General features: G+C 44.8%; 1 protein-coding gene across 14 annotated transcripts in view; it reads left to right on the top strand.

Moving 5' to 3' along the window:
* The window catches only part of NEDD4L (NEDD4 like E3 ubiquitin protein ligase), a 642,187-nt gene that overhangs the window by 341,246 nt on the left and 273,412 nt on the right, over positions 1-27,529 (top strand). For 3 of the 14 annotated variants that reach the window (XM_063959537.1, XM_063959516.1, XM_063959545.1), the window contains exon 1: positions 736-2,046. The exons of 5 other annotated variants lie outside the window; for them this stretch is intronic. In XM_063959537.1, the coding sequence (XP_063815607.1) occupies positions 886-2,046 (1,161 nt within the window). In that variant the 5' untranslated portion in view covers positions 736-885. Of the gene's footprint in view, positions 1-725; positions 2,047-27,529 lie in introns of those variants that run through there. 6 more of the 14 variants (XM_063959526.1, XM_063959477.1, XM_063959498.1 and 3 more) reach the window with 6 other exon arrangements.

Genomic DNA, 27,529 nt, shown 5'->3' with positions numbered 1-27,529 from the left:
GTTTGTGAGTCGAAAATCAAATCCCTTAGTCCTGGGAGTGAATGTGGGGGTGTGTATCTGTCTCTCTATTGATATTAATACTATATATATATATATATATATATATATATATATATATATAAACACAAGATTAACATTACATATAAACAAGCAAAAAAAGAAATAATCTGAGACATCACCCTCGGAGCAGGGTAACCATTTTCTAGGATAGAAAACAGATCCTTCCCTACTGTGTTTTTTAATTCAGGCTTTTTATTCACGTCAAGTTTATCTGCCGAGGAACCAGGCTCTTGATCATATAGGGAAAGGGTTTTGGGATTGCTGCAGTCGGTAATTCGCAGAGTTTATTGTTACTATAAAGTGCGCCTGTGTTTTCTCACTTATTTTTTTTTTTCCACTTTCCCTTTTTTCCTGCCAAGAGAAAAGTGCTAAACGATGTGGTTTAGATTTACAGCAGCTATGAATGTATTTGCTGCCTTAGTCAACTGTGAAAGCTCCCTCACTGATGCTGCTTCTCTCTGATGGAAAAGCAGCAGCTGGGAAGGTGCTGTTTCAGGCTCTCGCTGTTGGACACACAAGGGGGAAAAAAAAACTTACATGAAAACGCTTTGGAGAGAGGGGTGGTGGTGGACCGAGTCACATGACTCCAGCCATCCTACCCTATGTCACAGTGTGCAGAAGCACTGGCAGCTCTCATCCAATCATGCCTGGAATGCTGTTTGCCACTTAGGCTATTTCTGCTATCTGTCGCTATCAGTACAGCAGTGCTAACAGTTTGGCAGATGGGACACTTTTTCTTGGAGTTTATGTTTATGATTTTTAACTCCTGGCAGATACTGCGACTTCGTTCCCTGTCTTTTTTTTCCCCCTGCCCGTTGTTAAACCATGGCCCGCAGGCTGCGGTTTCATTTTGGCTCAGGGAGAAGCAACACGGCCCCCGAGTCGGACGTCTTAGAGCAGGAGAGAGAAGATGACTTGTTCATGGCATTCCATACCCTGCCGCGTAGGAACGGCTCCCACTTGTTCTCCAGACATTATGGTGATGAAGATCTCCAAGAAGAAGGTGCACTGAAGAGAAGCACTTCCATGTTTATTCCACAGCTGCTGCAGAACATCGACGTGCGCCCAACAAGAAGTTCCTCAATGCAAATCTCCCTCCAGCGCAAAGGTGCCAGCGACTGTGCCGATGAGTGTGAGGGTGCAGAATTTTCGGAAGAGGTTCTTCCTTGCGGGTTTGCGGACTTTGACGAGAATTACATTTCGGCTGTAAGGAAAAATTCCTCCACTGTAAGTAGTCCGCAAGATACGCCTGGTAATTCTCCTCCGCAGTTGCATGAACCTAGAAGGCAACGGGTTAACGGGACAGCGTCCTTCCACCCCAGGCTCACTCAATGTCGCTTTACAGAGCAAAATGGGAATATTAACTACGCAAGAGATGGGGAGGAAGAGGACAGGTTACCTACCTGCAGCAAGAGCGTTGGTGGTGTGAGGATAAACAGGCAGACTCTCAGCCCTGACATCCGGCAAGTGAGGTTGCTGCCGCCGTGCTATGAAGGGCAAAATGGCTCTAACGCAGAGCCAAGACGCTGGTCTCTACAGCATCTCCCGGACACGTCAGGGAGTCCCGGAAAAAGGTGTTTTGTATTTCAACTCCAGCAATCTCAAACTACCAACTGTAACCAGGGAGAAGAGTATAATTTTGGGTTTACTGGCACAAAGGGAGACCGACTGGTTCGATACCCCCGCATTAGACTTGAACGGAGTACGTCCTACCCGCTGCAGCCACGGTCGGAGACCCTCAGCTCTGTAGAGAACGGGTTGAGTACAGAAGGCAGGTCTTGCAGTAACGACTTTACCGACGACTGTCAGAATTATTCCAGAGAACGACCCTTGCAGGGACAAGGGTGCTCCTTTAAAATTAGACAAGAGCAGAATGTCAGGCAGCCACATTTTAGGATACGCGTAACACGTGGGATCGAAGAGCAAAATAACAACCAAGGGCAAAATTCCACTGGAAATTTTGGATCAGCGTCCGGAAATGGCACAGTGAGTAAAAATCATTTTGTGATTTATTTTAAGATCCAGCGTGTTAACTTTTTTTTTTATTCTTTTTACCCTGTCCTAATTTTCTAGTTCATTCCATTAAACAAATAAACCTGGGGGGATATTTTGGGGTTTTGCAGTGTCATTATTGAAGGTTGCCACTATATAAAACTCATATGTACAGTACATGGTCCATTAATTAGTTATTTGCGTAGGGTCCATCAATTTCTCCCTGACCGTAATGAACAATGGGGTCTATTTACTAAGCCTTGGATAGGGATAAAGAACCAACCAGCTCCTGACTGTCATTTTTGAAACACAGCGGTAACATGGCAGTTAGAAGCTGATTGGCTGGTTTGTTATCTCCGTCCACTTTATCTTTCTCCAAGTCTTAAGCGCCCTACACACTGCGCTATAATAATGAAAGATATGAACGATCTCGTTCATTAATGAACGAGATACCATTCATATCTTTCAGTGTGGAGGCACCAGCGATGAACGATGCGCAGCTCCACGCTCGTTCATCGTTGGTGCCCCGTCGCTTGTGCATGCAGGCCAATATGGACGATCTCGTCCATATTTGCCTGCACTGCTATGGAGCCAGGTGACGGGGGAAGTGAAGAAACTTCACTCCCCCCGTCACTGCCCCCCCGCCGCCGGGTCGCCCGTCGGGCAGCTCGGCGGCGGATCGCGCTGTGTGTAGGGCCCATAAGTTAATAAATTGAAATTAAAGTAACTAGTGTAGGAGTTAAAATATCAATAATCTGTAATGCACAGTAGGTCATTTTCACATACTTCTCGTTTTGTAGTAAATTTCCATTATTTGTTCAGGTATGAAAGAGGAAATCATTAACAGACATCCCTCAGGGTGTTAATTTTCATTTTCTATTGCACTGATTCCTTTTGTGTCCATTGGCCTTTATATACCATTACTAAACTAGTGCTGACCAGTTAACGTCAAGTAGTTTGGTTTAAATAAATTAGTTTTTTTTCTCTTTAATACCAAAATTGACTTCGGAATCCAGGGCAATGTTCTAAATCGATCAGTGTTTCCCAGCTCTGTCCCACGCGCCTGCCACGAGTCTAGGTTTTAAGGATATCCATGCTTGAGCACAGGTGGTTAAATAAAATATATCCCAGTTACTAATTAAGTCACCTGTGCTCAAGTTTGACCATCTTTAAAAGCAGGGACTTTAGTGTGCCTTGAGGACCAAGGTTGGGAAACGATTTAATACTGCAGTCCACTGGTTCTCAGACTGTGTGCCGTGGCTCCCTGGGGTGCCTCAGGACACATGTAGGGGTGCCTTGGATTGGTGATCCAGGACCAATTCAAATTATTTATGGTCAATGTAATAGGTGAAACCAGGGCTGGTGGCTGCCAGTCATACACTATGTGGACAAAAAAAAGGCAAATCTTGTCCCTCACCACATAACTTAACCTAAAGATGACATATAAACACAATTTACTTCAATGTAATATTTCTTTCGAAATTTTTCAAAAAGAAACTGTTGGCCTAGGGGTGCCGTGAAAACAATGATGATACTCTAGGGCATCGTGATTCAAAACCACTGCTGCGGTCAATATCCTTTTCTTCACTTTAGAATACTTTGTGGTCATTTTCTCTCTACCTCCTGCTTTCTTTGTTTTGGACTTAATTCCTCCTGACAGACTTATTTAGAATTGTGTGTGTGTGTGTATATATGTGTGTATATATATATATATATATATATATATATATATATATATATACATATAATATTTCCCATACTATTCCTTGACACCAGGACTCTCATGAATTACACAGGTTCAGTGGCTGGCTGACTTCAAGCCTGACTTTCACCATTTCACCTGGTTTTAAGCAGCTAGCGAACTTGTGTAATTTGAGTGTCCTGCTTTAAATGGACAGTACAGTAAGCTTATATATAACATGATATATAGATCTGCTGTATTTGGATGGGTGACGGGCTCTTGGGATCCCACTGGTCACCATACCGACGTCAGGATCCCAGGGATTAGAATGCCGGCGGGGCGGCGAGCGCAACGAAGCCCCTTGTGGGCTCGGTAGCGAGCTGCTCTCACACCAGGTTCTATTCCCACTCTATGGGTGTCGTGGACAACCACGAGTGGGAATATTTCCGGTTAGTCGCCATGCCGAATGTCAGGATTTTGAGGGGGTGGGATAAACTAATTTGTCTTGCAATACAATACAGCAAAGGGTTATTACCAGAGAATGGGTCCTATTGAGCAATACATCTCTAGAACAGGGCTTACGGCCACCCTGTGACTGCTCCACCGACTGAACATGTGACTTCACACAAGGTGGTGGGTCCGGTGGCAGAAGAAAGTGGAGAGCTCCTCAGACACTTCGGGTGGCTGTACACACTGTAGGGTGCATGGCTGGAATGTGCTTTGGATGCTCCGAGCAGCACTGAAGCGGTGCTACTAGCTGCAGGGGGCCATACCAGGCAATCTGTTCACCAGAGACAGGGGTCATGGGGGCAGTGACAGTGTCACCCCCAGGGCCTACTGTGTAAACAAAAGTGTAGTTGTAGGGGATGTGGATCATTAGATCGACAGTGTCTAGGTTGACAATGTTTAGGTCGACCACTATAGGTCGACAGGGCTGGAAGGTCGACAGGGTTTCTAGGTCGACAGGTCAAAAGGTCAATATGAGTTTGTTTGTTTTTGGTGTCGTTTTCTCCGTAGAGTGACCGGGAACCACTCGCATGTCTCGCTTCGCTCACCATGCTTCGGGCAAGGTGTCTCGCTTCGCTCGGCACAGATTACCGTTCCATTCGTAGTCCATGTGGATCGTTAAGTATAAAAAAGTTCCAAAAAAAAAAAAAAAACTCATGTCGACCCTTTGACCTGTCGACCTAGCACATGTCAACCTAGAAACACTGTCGACCGTCCAACCCTGTCGACCTAGTGACTGTCGACCTATAGTGGTCGACCTAAACATTGCCGACCTAGACAGTGTTGATCTTCAGACCGGATCCTGTTGCAGGTAAGTAGAACAAATGTTGTGTCTGTAGTTCTGCAGAGGGTTCTACTGTATAGGGTATTTTAGGGGTAGGAAATGTCCAGCATGGCATCTGCTTTGGAACTATACATCTCAGCAAGCTCTGCCACAGGTTTATCATGCCATTACTGCGAGACCCTTGCAAGGTTTGCTGGGTTGTGTAGTGCCACAACAGTTGTAGTGCAGAACATTGCCGGCTGTGACACACTGGCCGGTTTCTCCCGGATGGCAAAAAGCCAGACAAACTTTGTCCGGCTTTTTGCCATCCGGGAGAAACCGGCAGAGTCTGTCACACAGGACGGCTTTGAGCCGTGTGTGATGCTGTGCGCATGCGCAGCATCAGACACGGCTTGAGAAAAAAACGTTGTGTGTGAAAGCTCCCCTTCACACACACGGTTTACTGGCTGCAAAGACGGCCCGGCGCTGGCCCGGCAGCCGGACCTTCCAGTGGATAGTTCCAGCTGCAACACGGCAGCCGGGCCGGGGCCGTGCAGTGTGAAAAGACCTGTAGCCTCACACTGTTCATTACAATGCCGGCACGGGAAAAAGCCGTCCGGCTTTTTCCCGGCCGGCAAATACCGGCTCGTGTTTTAGCCCTAACTCTGAGGTATGTCACCCAGAGTGGGGAAAGCAAAGTCTTGACTAATATTCTTTGAATATAACTTTTGGGAGGCCTGTAAAATATCATCGCCCCCCTCCCTGCAAGTGCTGCGGTATACACTACAGAAGTCTCTGCCTGTAACAAGTGTTTATTCTTTGTGTGGTTGGCAGTTCCTTCAGAAGCCTCTTATATAGGCAAGAGATGGAGAGGTGATAAAGAGAAAGACGCTATAATAAATCTCCCTTCCTCTAATAGGTGCCCTGTGTAGTGTGAATCCCAGTAAACAGAGATGGATCCTACAGTGCATTTTGCAGCTGGAAGCCTTTTATGTCTGCATGCTGTGAGATACACCATACACTCCGCACTGTGTAGTCTACTGTCTGAGCCTTCGGGTTATAAAAATATTCTGGGGACGAAGTAAAAGATTGGTCCAATATGCAACAACTTTGTGTACAGAGGGGGTAATTCCAAGTTGATCGCAGCAGGATTTTTTTTAGCAGTTGGGCAAAACCATGTGCACTGCAGGGGAGGCAGATATAACATGTGCAGAGAGAGTTAGACTTGGGTGTGGTGTGTTCAATCTGCAATCTAATTTGCAGTGTAAAAATAAAGCAGCCAGTATTTACCCTGCACAGAAATAAAATAACCCACCCAAATCTAACTCTCTCTGCACATGTTATATCTGCCTCCCCTGCAGTGCACATGGTTTTGCCCAACTGCTAAAAAAAATCCTGCTGCGATCAACTTGGAATTACCCCCAGAGTGTGATGCCTTCCATTCTTGACAGAACTTCAGGTCTTTTTAAATCGAATAACCAGTTTTATTTTTCACCTTACACGCCCTCTTTCCTACCTGATTAAGCACACGAGATTTAGCGGAGATTCAGTGCAGCGCGATAGACCTAATATGCCATTTTGGCGTGATATGTAACACCCATTCACATCACAAGCTTTCCCTTCCTCCTGCTGAAATATCATGTACCCGGGTGATATGTTGGCATGATGAATTGTCGACAAACTGTCCCCGGTGGTCTAAGGTCTCTTAACATCTCCTGGCAGCAGATGCTGGTCCAGTGTCTTCTGGGTCCCGGCGGTCACGTGAGGATCAGTTCCAGCGCAGGCATCTGAGAATCGGCATTACAGTGAGTATTTCTCCCTCTGTCCATAACCCTAATTACTAATCCTCCCTTTAGTTCCTAACCTCTGCCCTCACAGCCTAACCCTAACCATCAGCATCCTCAGACTGTTGACATTTCACAAGGCGATATTTTCAGATGTCGACATTGTGAACCTGTTCGAATCATGTCAACATTCTGGTATCAACTTTATGAACATCTATATGGTTACTGATGATCATTCCACAGCATACAAGATTAATCACCCCTCACCAATCCTCTACACCTTTCACCTATCTGTTCTTATTCTTTCTCTCCTGTTACTGAGAACATAGTATTCATAATCTTCTCTTCCTCCTACCTTTTATATGTTCAGCTTGTTGCCTCGGTCATATTCCATCCCAATTTCTCCACAGGCTCCCGCAATGTTTGCCTGCACCTAGGTAAACTGTATAACCTGTACCTTTCTGCTAGGACCTTCCCCCTTCATACATGCACTCATTTTTACAATCCTTAAAGAACTATCTGCTCTACAGTACCTCACTCTTCACCTATTGTGCCATTTGCATCTCCCCTTTGTTTCCAAACTACTCTGACTGCTTGTATAAAACCACAAATTTGACTCACCTCTGCAATTAGGCTGCCATCTGCTACACTACACCAGTGTGCCCTCTCTGCAATGTCCAGTGATCTGCTCATGGCTAAATTGAAGGGTCACTTTTACCTACTAATCCTCTATTAACATCTCTGCTGCATTCTATGTAGTCAACCACCCTCTTCTCATTGACACCCTTGGCCTTTGCAGCACTGATTTTCCTCCTACATTTCTGAACACTCCTTCAGTATCTACTACAGACACATCCTTCCATCTACATCTTGTGTATGTTGAGTTCCTCAATGCTCTATTTTTGTCCATCTGTATTTTTTCCTCTCTCTGGACTTATCTACTCCTCCTCTCCAATACCACCTCTGCTGATGACGCACATTACTACATCTTCTCACCTGACCGCCGTCTTATTGAATGTATCCAGCTACCTCTCTGTCATTTCCATTTGGATATCCCAATGCTAGCTCAAGTGTATTATGTCCACAGTGGACCTTATCATGTACCAGTGTAATAACTCCTCCAGCCTTGACTATTGCGTATTTCTTGTCCCTCTAGTTAGCAGGGGATGCAGTTAATTTCCCAACAATAGGGATCCCGGCGCTTAAAATACCGATGCCAGAATCCCGACAGCAGTCAAATCCCGCCTGCCACCCGGTATTCCTACTAGAGTGGTGGTCCACACCGCCACCCGAGGGGGAATATAATAGTGTGGCTAGCACAGCGAGCCCATGAGGGGACACGCTGCGCTCAATGTCAGGATTTTGAATGGCGGGATTCCATCGTCAGTATTTCGACTGCCTGGATCCCGACTGTCGGGAGATCCTACTGAATCTATTAGCAGGATCTGCTCAATCCTTATGTCCTTCAACAACATATTTTCTCGCATCTGTCTCCTTCGATAACCTCATCTGTGCTTGTTCTTTTTTTATGTTTGACTTTATTTCGGCCGACTTCTAACTTAGGCTTTGTAGAGATTTGTGGTGCTTCCCAAACTAACAATGATAATGAGCAAAATAAGACTTTCTAAACAAGTTAAAGTTTCTTAAGAATCTGCTAGTAACATTGACTTCCTGTTGTCCAGCACTGTAAATGCTACTGTTGTGATACCAAAGGATGGGAACAATTGAGGAGAACACTTCACAAGCTACAGTATGAATCATACATCATTGACAGGGCCGGTTCTACCCCTTGTGGCGCCGAGGGCGAGAGTTTCCACTGGCGCCCCCCCTGTGGCAAAACAGTTAGTGTGCAGGGGGGGCTTCATAGGGGAGGGGCGTGGCCAGTTATGCTCCCAGTAGCTGTGCCCCCCAGTTGATTTGCCCCCAGTAGCTGTGCCCCCCAGTTGATTTGCCCCCAGTAGCTGTGCCCCCCAGTTGATTTGCCCCCAGTAGCTGTGCCCCCCAGTTGATTTGCCCCCAGTAGCTGTGCCCCCCAGTTGATTTGCCCCCAGTAGCTGTGCCCCCCAGTTGATTTGCCCCCAGTAGCTGTGCCCCCCAGTTGATTTGCCCCCAGTAGCTGTGCCCCCCAGTTGATTTGCCCCCAGTAGCTGTGCCCCCTCTTGATTTGCCCCCAGTAGCTGTGCCCCCTCTTGATTTGCCCCCAGTAGCTGTGCCCCCTCTGGATTTGCCCCCAGTAGCTGTGCCCCCTCTTTATTTGCCCCCAGTAGCTGTGCCCCCCGCTTACAAACACACACACACACACACACACACACACACACACACAAAATAATAAAAACAATACTTACCACTGCCCCGCTCCTGCTTCTTCTGCTGCTGCTCCGTCAGTCTGGCCGCCCGCTCGCTCCTCTCTATGGGAGAGTAGTCAATGACGTCTCTCCCATAGCGCCGCACAGACACTAGAGGTCAATAACGACCTCTAGTGTCTGTGCCTGGAGCCGGCTGCAGCGGACGCCCACACAGCCCACGGCGTCTGCTGCAGCCGTGGAGCAGGGTGCGGGCAGGCGGCGGTGCCTGCGGGGTGACTGTGGCCGCGCCCCCAGGCCGCAGCGCCCCGGGCAAAGGCACTGCTTGCCCGCACCAAGAACCGCTCCTGATCATTGAGGCCCATTATAAAGACTCGGTAGGGACAGCCTCATTGCAGATGGAACTTATAGGCTATCAGTTCTCTGGGAACTTTGCCTGATTACTCAACAATATCACTAGTGAATTGATCAGCTATGTTATCTCTAGTATACTCTACGTTATGTCTAGTATACTCTTGTATTGATGATGTTTCTTTCAGTATAGTGAATACCGTGTTTCTAGCTGTGCATACAAAGCTAGCCAATATGACTGAAACACTTGAGGGTTGTGTGTGTTTCTTATGCATGTCCAGCTTCTCAGTGGTGAATTGTAGGCACCCAACAGTTGCTACAGATGTGTCTTCATGCACTGTAGTTTCAGTAGCACCATAAAGGTCCGCTCAGCACACTAGGGGGGTCATTCAGACCTGATTGCACGCTAGTTTTTTTCGCTGCGCTGCGATCAGGTCGCAACTGCGCATGCGTATGCACCGCAATGCGCAGGCACGTCATACGGGTACAAAGTGGATCGTTGCTGAGCGATGGATTTAACGAACAATTCATTCGCTCAGCTGATCGCAAGGAGATTGACAGGAAAAAGGTGTTTCTGGGTGGCAACTGACCGTTTTCTGGGAGTGTTTGGAAAATCGCAGGCGTGTCCAAGCGTTTGCAGGGCGGGTGTCTGACGTCAATTCCGGGCCTGAATAGGCTGAAGTGATCGCAGTGGCTGAGTAAGTCCTGGGCTACTCAGAAACTGCACAAAAATGTTATGGGCCGCTCGGATGCACATGCGATCGCACACTTGCAAAGCGAAAATACACTTCCCTATAGGCGGCGACTATCTGATCGCAGCACTGCAAAAAACCCTAGCGAGCGATTAGGTCTGAATTAGGCCCTTGGTCCCAGGCAAATTTGGTGTACAACATTTGTACATCTGTGTGCCCATCTTTAATACACTGTTAGTGTTTTGCTGCATATGTGATAAGAATAAGTAGCAAAAGTCAAAGAAAAATGGTATGTTACACCTCTCGGAGCTTCTCAGTCGCGCCAGACATCCTGCGCTGTAGGTGGGCGCATCTGTAACTTAATAACTCTTCAAATGTAGTTACTTCATATTCTTCTTGTCTCTTTTCCTTTTAAGGTCAAGTTGTGGGTTTCTTAAATATGCTTATGTATTTATGTTTTATGTACATTTCTTTCTTTTCCTACTTTACTGTGTACATCTCTGGGTATGGTATAAAAGATTTACAATGTCTAGGTCAACATGCATTAGATCGACATCGACAAAAGGTTGACCTATGAATGGTCGACATGGGCAAAAATGTTGACAGGGTGAATATGGCAATAGTTGACACAAAAAATTGTCAACACTTTTTTGTTGGGTTTTTGTTTTTTCATTTTATGGGTCAGTCTCGGGGGCGTTTCTACAGAGGAGGGAGCCCGTATGCACCTCCTAGTGGGCCCCCTCTGAACGGCGCTGTAGACTCCGGCATTGTTCCGGAGTCTACTGCAGTCTACTGCATATACGCAGGTCTCCGGAAACATGGCGCCCGCCATGATCCGGAGACCAATTTGTGCGGTGGCCATTTTTGCAGCAATTTCCACCGTGACTGCTGCGCCCGCCGCTGGACTCCGGTAAGGTAAGTATTTTTAAATGGGTGCAGTGTGTTCGGTGTGGGCCCCCTCTGTACCCAGGGGCCCGTGTGCACCGCACCCATTATAGAAACGCCAATGGTTAGTGTAAATAGTTTTTCCATCTGGTACCACCATTTGTAAAAACACGTCCCCTTGCAGGCTCTTTACGCTCACCACTCTTCAGGTACAGTGTCTCGCTTGGCTCGCCACAAGGTTACTAAAGGTTACCATTTGTGACATGGATGGTCAAGGATGGAAAAAATCCAAAAACATGAAGAAAAAAATATGTGGACCATTGCAATGTCAACGTTTGTACCTGCCAACCTTTTGCACGTCAACCTTATCCAGTGTCATCTTTTCTGCCGACCTAGACATTGTAGATCTATAGTCCAGATCCTCAGCTTGTGTATAGTCTGTCTCCCTCTTTATGTTTAGTGAGTTACAACAAACACAACCTCTACTGTCATAATAGGGTCACTTCTGTTCTTTATCTCTGACACGCATACTAATGGTTCTAACCTAACATCATGATTAAGTTGGAACAGTTTTGTATGAACAATGTTTGTGCTGAGCAAACTATGATTACATAAAACTTAACATGATATGAAAAAAATAGCAGTTTCTAAGTAAGCAGCAAGTGTGGGCAGTGAAATTGCTGTTCTACCACGCTTGTTCTCTGTGCTGCGTGGTGAATACATTGTTTTGTTTATTAGAAGAATGTTACATTCTCGCCACTAACCTCCTCCAACTCCTACATTTACCCATCCAGAAGAATACTTTATGCCATCCCAATATTAATAGATTGAAACTGCGACAAACCTTTCCCGGGGACCAGTTCAGAGAACTGTGGAAGTCTTGGTTAGTAGTTGTACTTTGCAGTTAAGCAAATTAAATTTAAATGAAGGCAATTTCCAGGCATACTCTTTTGAAATACAGTATATGGAAAACTTTTGGATTCCTGGACACTATCCACAATGATTAATTAAGCAGGAGGTACTTGACACATTTTGTAGTGAATTGTGTCTTACTGGCCTGCCAATGCCATTAATTACCGTATTGGGCAGTGGGGTCACAGCAACTTACGGCATCAACCCCTTTCCCCCCCCACACACAGGGGCGGATTGAGGGCCACATAGGCTGTGTGTGTGTGGCCAGAGCCATATGGGCGTGTACCCCTTATAATATAAGCCCCAATGTCTCCCTAATTATGTAGAAATAGGCAAATTGCATAATTTTGTGAGAAAGATAGAAATATAATCTTGATCATTATGATTTATGGCCAACTATGTGGCCAGCAGATGGCTGTTCATCATCATGCTGCCATGGTGATGGGCCTATTTTTATGTGGCTCCAACCGCCCCATTGTTAATCTGGCCCTGCCCACACACATGCTTTCCACTTGGCCTGCCCCCCTCGAATCTTAGGCTGTTAAGTGAGTAAGGAGTCTATTTATTAAGCCATGGATGGAGATAAAGTACCAGCCAATCAGCTCCTAACTGTCATTTTTCAAACACAGTCTGTGACATGGCAGTTAGGAGCCGACTGGCTGGTACTTTATCTCCAGAGACTTTATCTCCTTCCATTGCTTAGTAAATAGACCCCTAAGTCTTATTAAAGGGGGTAGAAACTTGTCATACCAACACACCTCAAGCAGCCCTCCGTGGCTATAGATACAGATACCGTATATATATTTTATTCTAGGATCACATGATTTGGGAACCCGTGTTTGCAGCACTCGCACACAAAGGGGACCCCATGTAGATGTAGCTTCTGCTAGGGCAGCAGTCTGCTGCATACTGACCCAGAATGTTCAGGAGACTCCTGATCTATGTTTAGTTCTCCCACGCTCCCAGGACAGTAGACTATCCTCCAGATCCCACTCCCTTCACTAGGCTTGATGATGTAATTTGTGTCAAACCATGTAATCATGGCCCTACCTCTGCCGCACAATGCCATATACCACCTGCGTTCCATCTCCTAATCTCCCAGAGTGGACCATACGAATTCAGCAAGTCTGCCCTAACATCATTCTGCACGGTATTTGTTCCTTATCAATACTACCTGGAGTCCTGAGGACTTCTACACAGACCCCCAAAGTTTTACCACCGAAAAATAGGACAAATAGTTTTTTTGTTTTGTTTACTTACCTCCCAACTTTATCACCAGGACTGTTTACGAATGTCACCATGATACAAATGGAACTTTGCCAGGTCATATGGTGCTTTCAAAGCACAAAGTAGCAATACTACTTCCCAACCTAATAAAACCAAAACAAAAAAAATACCCCTTTGATGTGATGCACAACAGCTGCCGGAGTATGGCATCGAAGTGTCACCCATTAGTGGTACGTATTTCCCAACTGCCCTGGGATGAGACAGAAGCTCTGATTGGCTTTATATGGAACAGATGAGAGAGCTATACTGTAGATTGCAACTGTAGGTAATATACAATGGAGCTCATTTGAATTGTTCCATATCAGTTAACATATCTTTGTTTCATCTTATAACCGGCAATACCATATAAGTTGCGATGCGTTACCGCACCTATACACACATTGCACCTTGCACAGTGTTTGCTGTTGACTAGCACAAGCTAGATCTTTAACGCATTGGGAGCTACCTCAGTCACTAGCCGGAGGTGCAGGGAATCTGGCCCGTCCATAGTGTGACATTCTTGGGCATGCTCAATAGACTACGGGCAGCAGCTGCTTCACTAAAACATTCACAGGGGCGTCTGTAGTCCTGCAGCTCTTACAGCTACAAGTATTTATGACCTTTCAGATGGCTTCTGTTTTAGTCATAGGGGATACAGGCAGGCTACATTAGGTTAGGGGTAAAATAATGGCCATGTTCTTCAGAAGCAACATATTTCTAAAAACTTATAGTAGTAACAGTCCAAGGGACGTTTCGTTTGTAAGTGGTTAATTGTGTTTGGTGCTGTCGACCTAATCCCTGTATTTATCTCAGACACTTTAGTCAAGGAAGAATAATGTTCACGCTATTTCATCAAAAAGGGATTTATTAGATTATATGCCATGCTTTATCTTTCTGGCTTTCGCCTGTGTTTTTCAGCCATGTGTCTACAATCAGGACAAGTTATTTGTTTTGGCCACCCTGAGATACAAAACAAAGCTTCAGCCTCGATAATGTTTTATCCACTACAGAGAGCGCAGCAGAGTATTATCGTATCCAAGGGCAACAAATGTAAACCACTCTGGCTGTTGATAAAAATACAAGTCTGAGGAGCACAGATTCAAGGGGGTGGAATAGTTGCAGGAGGACCTTTACAAGCAATGGATTGAAATCCTAAAGCAGGAAAAGAGTGAGGGCGGGATGTACTAAGGGAAAAATGCGGTAAAACACCCGTTTTCTGTGGTTTTACCGCATTTTCAAATGTACTAAGACCCCACCACCGGTTTTTTGCCTCCCAGGGTATTGCCATCTCTGGATGGCGATATGGGCTTCTTATCGCCGGCCGCTGCAACCTGCCGCAGACGCCTCCCCCCTGTAAGATGCAAAAAAAGTTCAATGATCAATTAAATGGTTGGAAACACAACTAAAACTTTCTAGGAAGACTTCCCTGTTATTTAGAGCTGGAGAAACCCTAAGACTTTTCTGTCTGCTATGTGAAGAATACTAGGTACGGTTACAAACCCCCACCCTGACTTGGTGCACAAAGTCCGCTTGGCTGACAGTAGATGTATATAAAACCACCTGATTGTTACATTTCCAATGTGCCATCTTTTGTGCATCATCTGTGACTTCCCAGCTACTGTCCCAGTTCACAGTCCATACTTCACTACTTTTCACGTGATTTCCATACCTGCCTACGTTTCCCAGGGAGGACATGCAGCTGGCTACTTTGGGGGCAAGGCTTGGTGCTTTACATAGTTAGTCCCCATCCCTGTTACAAATTGTGGGTCTGTGGGGAAAGTGTAGGGCTACTATGATGAGATTTGCATTTGTTAGCCCCGCCCACTTCCTACAGAACTATAATTGCTGATATTATCCCTCGAGGAGATCCACCCACTCATTTGGGGAGTTACTGGCAGAGTAGGTAAGTATTCCTGCTGCTTTGGTGGCCCAGGGTATAGGATCACCAAGTGCTGTTGTACTTCTTCTGAGCTGTCCCCTAATTGAATTTTTATTACTTTCACAAGCCGTAATGAGTAACTTTTCTTGAAACCCCCCCCCCCCCCCCTTTCCCCTCAGTAATGCCACCCTTCGTATTGCTGTATTGTTTTGTATAGTTATCATATGCAGGGCAGTAGAGAGGCTGGGCAGGCCAAGGTAATTTTTGCCCCGCCCCTTCCTGTGAATCATGGCATTTTCCCAATGTGGGGGCGGGACTTGATGATGTCACAATCCGGCCCTGCCCCTGAAGTTCCTTGCGGCGTCTTCTCTCCGGTCTTCTTCCAGAGAGGAGAAATTAAAAGTAGGTATGTATGTGCTGCTGCCAGGTAAGGGGGGTAGACTTGGGCCCCCTCTGGGTCCCTCCATCAGGCCTGGGCCTATGTAAATCGTACCTGCTCCCCTCCCGCTCGACACCACTGCTCCTATCAGTTGAACTGTTGTCTTTTTTTAATTCTTTTTAGCCCCTGTACAGTGCTGTAGAAACCTCGTGGCTCCATAAGTAAAAGATGATACTAGCACTTGATGAGTTTTAACTGGGGCCTCCCAGCACATGCTGGAAAGGGAGGCTTAGATGGAAAGAGGAAAATTTGGGGAAATTATTTACTTTACTGCTGACCTTCCCCCACTGTACGATGTTGCATCATTGAGCCCTACTGTGGGGAATTGAGCAAACCTAGGGCACTTGTTTATTTTTGGGAGCCTTGGACTTGCCTGATATTTCAGGAGAGTAGGCAGGTTTGTGTCTGATGCATTCCAGTGCCTTTGAGCATAGATACAGGAAAAGTCTGATTACTGCCCTGCCAGGTACAGAAACACCTTTGAATTTAAACCGTCCAGCAGAAACTGCTGCCAGCACGGCCTCCGTCTCATGGATTCCAGCCTGTGTCATTGATAACCAGGGAAGGCAGCAGCTGCTGAAACCAGAGAGTCCAATCAATATAACAACATTTTATACATTCCTGGCTTTCACTCTCATGCCTCCAGTAACTGCCTCTCACACCTCTTTCCTCTGCCTTTCTGTAACCTTCCTGACACTGGCATTCATTTCCAGAAGTGATGCTGTTTATAGTCCTTAACATGATGAGTAATAGTCCTGATATTTACCTGCAGATATTAAGTATGACCGGACTTCCCCTTATGTGACTAACCTACTGTAGTGGTGTATGTATATAGGTGTGTGTGTGTGTATATTATTATTTATTTATTACCAGTTATTTATATAGCGCACACATTTTCCGCAGCAGTGTACAGAGAATATTTGGCCATTCACATCAGTCTCTGCCCCAGTGAAGCTTACAATCTATATTCCCTACCACATGTACACACACACACATTCACACTAGGGTTAATTTTTGTTGGATGCCAATTAACCTACCAGTATATCTTTGGATTGTGGTAGGAAACCGGAATACCCGGAGGAAAGCCACACAAGTACGGAGAGAATATACAAACTCCACACAGTTAGGGCCGTGGTGGGAATAGAACCCATGACCTCAGTGCTGAGAGGCAGTAATGCTAACCATTACACCATCCGTACTGCCCACAATCTATATATATGCGCTGATTGAAAATAGAGTAATAGGGTAGAGATCACATTCAATAATTAGGGTGGGCTGCCTTATTACACTACTGTAGGTTCCCTTTTATGAGGAACCAAAAAACAAATATGTAATATTAGTGTAATTGGCGCCTTGGGGTTGTTATAACACCCCTATTTTTGTGACAGAATGACCTAATGTCAAATAAAATCTTGTTTAGGAAAACAAACAATATGGACAGTTAGATCAATATAGTATCAGATGATCTTTTATAAATTTTAATAAGTTTTGCATATTGTAACATATTGTTTGTTTTCCTAAACAAGATTTTATTTGACATTAGGTCATTCTGTCACAAAAATAGGGGTGTAATAACAACCCCAAGGCGCCAATTACACTAATACTATATATATATATATATATATATATATATATATACACACACACACACACTGTCCACAATAGAGAACATTTTTTTCGTTTTCCATTTTTTTCGTTTTCTTTTCCCACTATGCTCATATAACCTGATGAAAAGGCCATGCAGCTTTGAAACGTTATTATGTTGCGTTTTTGTACTTTTTCACAATATACTTAACTTGAATCAGTCCATGGAGTGTTGCCTTAAATTAGTTCCTGAGTGGGCCCTGCTAAAGGTCCCTAGAAGATTGCAGCATATTTGCCACACCAAAGGGCACTGTGCCACTACTACAACTATTTATCCATATGCCAGACATATGTGTATGTGTGTATGTGTATATATATATATATATATATATATATATATATGCTATCCAGTCACAGAGTTGTAACACAATATAATTGAGGGTTAAGGGCCAAATATATACCCAAGAAGATTTACTGACATCAATGGTCAGTATAGGGTTGTGCATCCCATGGGGCATTGCAGGGGTTTGCTAGGATCCTGGGACCTGTGATGTAGGAAGTTCTGGTGCTTGTATGTTAGCCCATGCTCACCCCCACAAGCTTCATGCAGAGATTGCAGTACAGTTCATCTGTTCCTCTACAGACAAGTGCAGTGTCCAGCCCCCATCCACTAGGGAGTTTTATCTCAGCAATGAGTTGGATCCATTTTTCCTGCAATCTGGTTGGGCTTTTCCCGGGAGCCCTGCGATTGCGTTTTGCTACTTGAGTTTATTTTTTACATGTGATTTATCTCATGCGTTCTAACGTTATTAAACCTATTTGTGTGCAATTGAGATAAATATTATGGTCAGCCCGTGTGATCTGCGACTGCTATGCGAGGCACACGGGAACGCACCTTGCTTCGCAATCGCGCGAAAAGGACATGCGATGTGACACTTTCATGCAATCCGTCTCAGCAATTTGTCTCAATCGCATAAAAAGAGTCCATATCACACTAGTGGATGGCGGCCTCTATTTACATGCGATTTGCATGAGATAAATCACATCGGATAAATCTGCTGAGATTTATCTGATGCAAATCACATGTAAAAAATGGCACATCAAGTGCCAAATCTGATGTAGCCCTCTCGGGCAGCTGCCGGGAAAATCATGTCAGACTTGTTGCTCAGACAGGTCTGACCTGTGTATGGGGGCCTTAACACCTTGAGATATGCACTAACTTTTCATAAGATTTTGACTATATAGTCAAAATCTTGCAGATTTATCTCACCTTGTGTGCACACCTTTAGGGCTGTAACACGTGCCAGCACCCGCCGGGTGTGGTTCGTTTTATCATATAGAAAAGGAGAAATAAGAACTGTTCACCTATATGGCGCAATGCTGCCCGTCCACTATAAACACCTATGTAAAATCACCGTTTTACACACACAAATAGTATTAACAGAAAAAAGGGAAGGTGGTGTTTAAATATGTCCAGAGCGCATAAAAAACAAATAAAAAACAAATATCATAAGAATAGAGCAAGATACTGGTACATTCCTTTCTTTTGCTGAAGATAACCGGTGTCCTTCATAGAGGTTTCACTGATGTAACTTTCTTCCACGAGGTATCATAATGTGGTCATGCAAATGAAAAGGAAAAGGACATATGTGTAGACCAGTTTTTCACATAAATTTCAAAGGCAATCTTCAGTAGCATAAACCAAAGGGGCGTACCCAACTCCCACAGTGACAAGTGAGTGGAAACGTATAAAGGTTTCTTTAAAAACTTTTCAAGCGTACCCAGGACTCACACGAATGGTAAGATGGAGAATCATATAAAGGTATCTTTCAGGTCTGTCAACAGTGTACTTCAACTCTCACCGAATGGAAGTAGAATATATGCATATACAGATGTCTTTCTCAACAAACAAATAAATGCGTACCGCAACTCACTCAGGGTTAGGGTAGATGACTCCTATCAAGGTATCTTTGGTTTTCCAACACTTGATCTTTGCAGAGGAGTATTACACCAAAAAAAACTCTGACCAGGGAAAAGCGCCTCTTTGATAGTATAAAAAGAGGATTTATTCACAACAGTCCAGAATACATGGAGTACTTCCAAATAGAACACAGTGATAAAATCACAGGAAGAAAATCACACAAAAAAAAAAAAAAATAATTTAAAATCACAAAAAAAAATATATAAGGATAAAAAAAATTTCTAAAAAAATCCTGGTTAGGTCATCCAGACTACTCACAGTGCAGCTGTTCTACGCGTTTCGGTCCTTCCTGTTCGTTTTATCGACAGTGTCTAGGTCGACAATGTTTAGGTCGACCACTATAGGTCTACAGTCACTAGGTCGACATGGATGGAAGGTCGACAGGGTTTCTAGGTCGACATGTGCTAGGTCGACAGGTCTAAAGGTCGACATGAGGATTTTTTTTTTGTCGTTTTCTTCGTAGAGTGACCGGGATCCCAAATTAGTGCACCGCGTCCCCTCGCATGGCTCGCTTCGCTCGCCATGCTTCGGGCATGGTGCCTTCGCTCGGCACACTTTACCGTTCCAATCGTAGTCCACGTGGATCGTTAAGTATGAAAAAAAAAAAATGTTAAAAACTCATGTCGACCTTTAGACCTGTCGACCTAGCACATATCGACCTAGAAACCCTGTCGACCTTCCATCCATGTCGACCTAGTGACTGTCGACCTATAGTGGTCGACCTAAACATTGTCGACCTAGACACTGTCGATCTTCAGACCGGATCCCGCACCCGCCGCCCGGCAAAATCCCGGACGGCTTTTTACCGCTGCCGTGCTGTAGAGACACATGCAGCGCAATGTGTCCATTCACCCGGCACGGCTGCTGGATTGCAGCCGGAAGTATCCACTGGGAGGTCCGGCTGCCGGGGCCGTGCCGTCCTTTGTAGTCAGTCAGTCAGTCAACCGTGTGTGTGAATGGGAGCTTTCACACACTTTTTTTTTTTAGCCGCTGCGCATGCGCACAGCATTACACGCGGCTCAAAGCCGTTGTGTGTGAAAGACCCTGCCGGATGGCAAAAAGCCGGACAAAGTTTGTCCGGCTTTTTGCCATCCGGGGAAAACTGGAGCGTGTGTTACAGCCCTTAAGGTCCGTACACATTAGACGACGTCGCTCTGTGAGCGACGTCGTCTAATGTTTCTCCTCCCGGGCCGGCCGGTCGGCGGCCGACCGTACACACTGAGCGATATGACCGCTCATATTGCTCAGTGATGTCACGCCTCCGCCAGTCCTGCATGCAGGTTGTGGACGACAGTCAAGATACTGCATGCATGCACTGCCGACAGTGACGATCGTTGCCGACCCGCGGGGCCGTGCATCGGTCGTCGCTGGCGGCATACACACTTGCCGATAAAATAAGCTACGTCGCTCAGGGAGGGGGAAAACGAGCGACGTCGCTCATTTTATCGACAAGTGTGTATGGGCCTTTAGGCTTGGCTTATTTTTGAAAGGCTTCTCTGGACATGTAGTGTGTATTATCTCTGCTGTATTCTGTTTATTATTTAGCAACGGTTCATAAATAACTAAGCTGCTGATTAGTAGTTGAATGCTTATTTCATAACATGGGAAATGTAAACCTGTTTGTACTGGCTTATTTGTACAGTAAATATACTAAGCAAAGGCATTGTACCGTATGGGACGACTTCATTGCCCTGTTCCATGTTTACCTACAAGTGGTGTGCTGTGGCTGCTGTAATCGGGCAATAGGAGGAAAATGGCATGACCTTCACGTGTTCACATATGTCATCGAACCAGACGCCAAATAGCACAACACTTCCAGTGACTAACTGGGCAGGGTTTCCAAAATCAGTCTCAAAGTGAATTGCACACCTTGGCTTAACAGAAAGCTGGGACTTTCCAGTGTGGAAGTATAATTGACTACCATGAAAATAAAGTTGATTTGTGTTTAACTTTTATTTGCTAAATGTATTCACCTTGTAGTGGCATTGCCTACCCAATGCTTGCTGCTCCAGTATAGTTGTTAGACTCTCCCATACTGTACATCTTCCGGCTTCTCCTGTACTGCGAGCTCTGGGGCAGCTGTTTTAGTTGGATTCTGCCTGTTGGTTTAAGAAGATGCTGAATGCACATTCCTGTGCCCCAGCAGCTGAGATTATTGTGGTGTTTTGTGCTACTGTTCTGTCTAATCGTTACCTAATCAGCCTTTTTCTGACCATTCCTGAATATACTCCTGGAAAGCCAGTGCTAACTACAAGCTGTATGAGGTTTTTTTTGTTTTTGTTTGGTTTTTTAAAGAAATAATGCCCATTATGATCTTTTATTCCGGTAGTAGAGATAGAGTTCTGCAGTCCAATATAGTTTTAATTATATATGTTGTATCCTGTAGTGTTCTATAGCTGTATGGGGTGTAATAAAATGCTATTATGGTCATGTCCGGTGGTCAGGTCATGTTGGGGTGTAGTGTCCTATGTCTGTATAGGGTGTAATACATGTATTATGATCATGTACAGTGGTCAGGTCATGTTGGGGTGTAGTGTCCTATGTCTGTATAGAGTGTAATAGATGTATTACACATGTCCGGTGGTCAGGTCATGTTGGGGTGTAGTGTCCTATGTCTGTATAGGGTGTAATAGATGTATTATGGTCAGGTCATGTTGGGGGTGTAGTGTCCTATGTCTGTATAGAGTGTAATAGATGTATTATGGTCAGGTCATGTTGGGGTGTAGTGTCCTATGTCTGTATAGAGTGTAATAGATGTATTACAAAGGTCCGGTGGTCAGGTCATGTTGGGGGTGTAGAGTCCTGTGTCTGTGTAGAGTGTGATACAATTGCATTATTATCTGGTATCCTATGTCTGTACAGAGTGTAATAGATGTACTGTATTATGGTCAGGTCATGTTGGGGGTGTAGTGTCCTATGTCTGTATAGAGTGTAATAGATGTATTATGGTCAGGTCATGTTGGGGTGTAGTGTCCTATGTCTGTATAGGGTGTAATACATGTATTATGGTCATGTCATGTCCAGTGGTCAGGTCATGGGGGTGTAGTGTCCTATGTCTGTATAGGGTGTAATAGATGTATTATGGTCATGGCCAGTGGTCAGGTAATGTTGGGGGTGTAGTGTCCTATGTCTGTATAGGGTGTAATAGATGTATTATGGTCATGTCCAGTGGTCAGGTCATGTTGGGGTGTAGTGTCCTATGTCTTTATAGGGTGTAATAGATGCATTATGGTCATGTCCAGTGGTCAGGTCATGTTGGGGTGTAGTGTCCTATGTCTGTATAGGGTGTAATACATGTATTATGGTCATGTCATGTCCAGTGGTCAGGTCATGGGGGTGTAGTGTCCTATGTCTGTATAGGGTGTAATAGATGTATTCTGGTCATGTCTAGCGGTCAGGTCATGTTGGGGGTGTAGTGTCCTATGTCTGTATAGAGTGTTATAGATGTATTATAATCATGTCCAGTGGTCAGGTCATGTTGGGGTGTACCTATGTCTGTATAGGGTGTAATAGATGTATTATGGTCATGTCATGTCCAGTGGTCAGGTCATGGGGATGTAGTGTCCTATGTCTGTATAGGGTGTAATAGATGTATTATGGTCATGGCCAGTGGTCAGGTAATGTTGGGGGTGTAGTGTCCTATGTCTGTATAGGGTGTAATAGATGTATTATGGTCATGTCCAGTGGTCAGGTCATGTTGGGGGTGTAGTGTCCTATGTCTGTATAGAGTGTTATAGATGTATTATGGTCATGTCCAGTGGTCAGGTCATGTTGGGGTGTACCTATGTCTGTATAGGGTGTAATATATGTATTATACATGCCCAGTGGTCAGGTCATGTTGGGGGTGTAGTGTCCTATGTCTGTATAGAGTGTAATAGATGTATTATGGCCATGTCCAGAGATCAGGTCATGTTGGGATGTAGTGTCCTATGTCTGTATAGAGTGTAATAGATGTATTATGGTCAGGTCATGGGGGTGTAGTGTCCTATGTCTGTATAGAGTATAATACATGTATTATAGTCTTGTCATGTCCAGTGGTCAGGTCATGTTGGGGGTGTAGTATCCTGTGTCTGTATAGGGTATAATAGATGTATTATGATCATGTCCAGAGGTCAAGTCATGTTGGGATATAGTGTCCTATGTCTGTATAGAGTGTAATAGATGTATTATGGTCAGGTCATGATGGTGTGTTGTGTCCTATGTCTGTATAGGGTGTAATAGATGTATTATGGTCATGTTGGGGGTGTAGTGTCCTATGCCTGTATAGGGTGTAATAGATGTATTATGGCCATGTCCAGAGATCAGGTCATGTTGGGGTGTAGTGTCCTATGTCTGTATAGAGTGTAATAGATGTATTACACATGTCCGGTGGTCAGGTCATGTTGGGGGTGTAGAGTCCTGTGTCTGTGTAGAGTGTAATACAATTGCATTATTATCTGGTATCCTATGTCTGTACAGAGTGTAATAGATGTACTGTATTATGGTCAGGTCATGTTTGGATGTAGTGTCCTATGTCTGTATAGGGTGTAATACATGTATTATGGTCATGTCATGTCCAGTGGTCAGGTCATGGGGGTGTAGTGTCCTATGTCTGTAAAGGGTGTAATAGATGTATTATGGTCATGGCCAGTGGTCAGGTAATGTTGGGGGTGTAGTGTCCTATGTCTGTATAGAGTGTTATAGATGTATTATGGTCATGTCCAGTGGTCAGGTCATGTTGGGGTGTACCTATGTCTGTATAGGGTGTAATAGATGTATTATACATGCCCAGTGGTCGGGTCATGTTGGGGGTGTAGTGTCCTATGTCTGTATAGAGTGTAATAGATGTATTATGGCCATGTCCAGAGATCAGGTCATGTTGGGATGTAGTGTCCTATGTCTGTATAGAGTGTAATAGATGTATTATGGTCAGGTCATGATGGGGTGTAGTGTCCTATGTCTGTATAGGGTGTAATAGATGTATTATGATCATGTCCAGTGGTCAGGTCATGTTGGGGTGTAGAGTCCTATGTTTGTATGGGGTGTAATAGATGTATTATGGCCATGTCCAGAGATCAGGTCATGTTGGGATGTAGTGTCCTATGTCTGTATAGGGTGTAATAGATGTATTATGGTTATGTCCGGTGGTCAGGTCACGTTTGGGGTGTAGTGTCCTATGTCTGTATAGAGTATAATACATGTATTATAGTCTTGTCATGTCCAGTAGTCAGGTCATGTTGGGGGTGTAGTATCCTGTGTCTGTATAGGGTGTAATAGATGTATTATGATCATGTCCAGAGGTCAAGTCATGTTGGGATATTGTGTCCTATGTCTGTATAGAGTGTAATAGATGTATTATGGTCAGGTCATGATGGGGTGTAGTGTCCTATGTCTGTATAGGGTGTAATAGATGTATTATGGTCATGTACAGTGGTCAGGTCATGTTGGGGTGTAGAGTCCTATGTCTGTATGGGGTGTAATAGATGTATTATGGCCATGTCCAGAGATCAGGTCATGTTGGGATGTAGTGTCCTATGTCTGTATAGGGTGTAATAGATGTATTATGGTCATGTCAGGTCACGTTTGGGGTGTAGTATCCTATGTCTGTATAGAGTATAATACATGTATTATAGTCTTGTCATGTCCAGTGGTCAGGTCATGTTGGGGGTGTAGTATCCTGTGTCTGTATAGGGTGTAATAGATGTATTATAGTCAGGTACAGTGGTCAGGTCATGTTGGGGGTGTAGTGTCCTATGTCTGTATAGGGTGTAATAGATGTATTATGGTCATGCCCAGTGGTCAGGTAATGTTGGGGGTGTAGTGTCCTATGTCTGTATAGGGTGTAGATGTGTTATGGTCATGTCCAGTGGTCAGGTCATGTTGGGGTGTAGTGTCCTATGTCTGTATAGGGTGTAATAGATGTATTATGGCCATGTCCAGAGATCAAGTCATGTTTGGGGGTGTAGTGTCCTATGTCTGTATAGAGTGTAATAGATGTATTATGGTCATGCCCAGTGGTCAGGTCATGTTGGGGTGTAGTGTCCTATGTCTGTATAGAGTGTAATAGATGTATTATGGTCATGCCCAGTGGTCAGGTCATGTTGGGGTGTAGTGTTCTATGTCTGTATGGGATGTAATAGATGTATTATGGTCATGCCCAGTGGTCAGGTCATGTTGGGGGTGTAGTGTCCTATGTCTGTATGGGATGTAATAGATGTGTTATGGTCATGTCATGATGGGGTGTAGTGTCCTATGTCTGTATCGGGTGTAATAGATGTATTATGGTCATGTCCAGTGTTTAGGTCATGTTGGGGTGTAGTGTCCTATGTCTGTATAGGGTGTAGTAGATGTGTTATGGTCATGCCCAGTGGTCAGGTCATGTTGGGGGTGTAGTGTCCTATGTTTGTATGGGATGTAATAGATGTATTTTGGTCATGTCCAGTGTTTAGGTCATGTTGGGGGTGTAGAGTCCTATGTCTGTATGGGATGTAATAGATGTATTATGGTCATGTCCAGTGTTTAGGTCATGTTGGGGGTGTAGAGTCCTGTGTCTGTGGGATGTAATAGATGTATTATGGTCAGGTCCAGTGTTTAGGTCATGTTGGGGGTGTAGAGTCCTGTGTCTGTGTGGGATGTAATAGATGTATTAGATGTAGTGTCCTATGTCTGCATGGAATGTAATAGATGTATTATGGTCAGGTCCAGTGTTTAGGTCATGTTGGGGGTGTAGAGTCCTGTGTCTGTATTGGATGTAATAGATGTATTATGGTCATGTCCAGTGTTTAGGTCATGTTGGGGGTGTAGAGTTCTGTGTCTGTGTGGGATGTAATAGATGTATTAGATGTAGTGTCCTATGTCTGCATGGAATGTAATAGATGTATTATGGTCAGGTCCAGTGTTTAGGTCATGTTGGGGGTGTAGAGTCCTGTGTCTGTGTGGGATGTAATAGATGTATTAGATGTAGTGTCCTATGTCTGCATGGAATGTAATAGATGTATTATGGTCAGGTCCAGTGGTCAGGTCATGTTGGGGGTGTAGTGTCCTATGTCTGTATTGGATGTAATAGATGTATTATGGTCATGTCCAGTGTTTAGGTCATGTTGGGGGTATAGAGTCCTGTGTCTGTGTAGAGTGTAGTACAATTGCATTATTATCTGATATGTTGGCAGATGTAAATAATGTCCTATGTCTTTAGCAAGTGTTCTGTGCATAAGATTTACAAATTGGCCAACAGCAGGCAGTACATGGAATTTGTTGTCAAACATTGATGTGTATGGTAGCACTGCAATCTAATCCCTAAACATACTCCACTTATTTCCTATGGGGTAATTCAGACTGGACACAAGCGATCGCAGTCTGAAGCCCTTTGTGGAGTGCACCCGTACTCCCCAGGAGGCCCAGTGAGATGCTAACAGCATCTCAGGGCTGTGATTGCCTCTGCCTGATTGACAGGCAGAGGAGTTGGCGGGGTGGGAGGGGGCATGCCAACAGCGCGGTCCGTACAATGCAGGCGTGCCTGGACCGCTGTGACCCGGGACACGGCGGGTTGCCGCCTGCCAGCGCAGATAGGCTGCTCAGGCAGGGAGCTACTCACTGTGTGCGAAAGCATCGCCGTTGTGCGATGCTTTTGCACCCTTGGGGGTGGGTAGGCCCTAATGTGCAGGGCAGACAAGCCTCTGCTGGGCATCCCCCCGCGTGTCCAGAGAAACTGCTGTAGCATGTCTACGATCAGATTTGAATTACCCCCTATACCCCTTGATGGTGCTTCCAATAACCCACAGTTACTGCACTTTGTATGTTAGGATTGTGTGATTACTCCTGTTGGGGGAGTGATCTGACCCCCCTATTCATCTCTTACTGTCTTCGTAGAAGACGTGACCTAATCAGCGGTCTGCAAAACAATACATGAAAATATGTCCTGCAGCCAAAGTGCTCTGTAATATTCAACTGGTAATTAATTTGCTTAAATCCATTAATCCTTTATTATGTTCGCATAGCAACTGATGAAGCTTCTTGGAAAGGCAGCTCTGAACATCTTAAAGACACACAAGCCAATTTCACCAGCTGCAAGAACGGAGCCGCAACACAGTGGTGCACAGAACACATTCTGTAGGTGGCGGGTTCAGATTTAATTAGCTTCGACCTAGTTGCATAAGAGGACTTTTATATGCTTGGTGGTATGATATCAAGAGAGCAAGTAAACAGTCTGTATTACTGAACTGTATAATATTGCTGACATATGTGCAGTTATCCACAACACTATGGGGCTGAGACATGGCTGCAGGCAAGTCTGCTTTTTGTGGGCGGATCTTTCATGTATTAACCTTGTGCCGGTTTCACAAGTGAGTGCACTTATCTAAGGGCAGAGCCGGATTAAGGCAGGAGTGACAGGTGCGGCCATACCAGGGCCCCCACATATTAGAGGCCGCCACACCCTACGTTTTTAGGAGTCTTCCTATGTAAGTGATGGT

Source organism: Pseudophryne corroboree, chromosome 1 (assembly GCF_028390025.1).
Source record: "Pseudophryne corroboree isolate aPseCor3 chromosome 1, aPseCor3.hap2, whole genome shotgun sequence".
NCBI lineage: Eukaryota > Metazoa > Chordata > Amphibia > Anura > Myobatrachidae > Pseudophryne > Pseudophryne corroboree.
The sequence above is the reverse complement of the archived record's forward strand: the minus strand, read 5'-3'. Positions and strand labels throughout refer to the sequence as shown.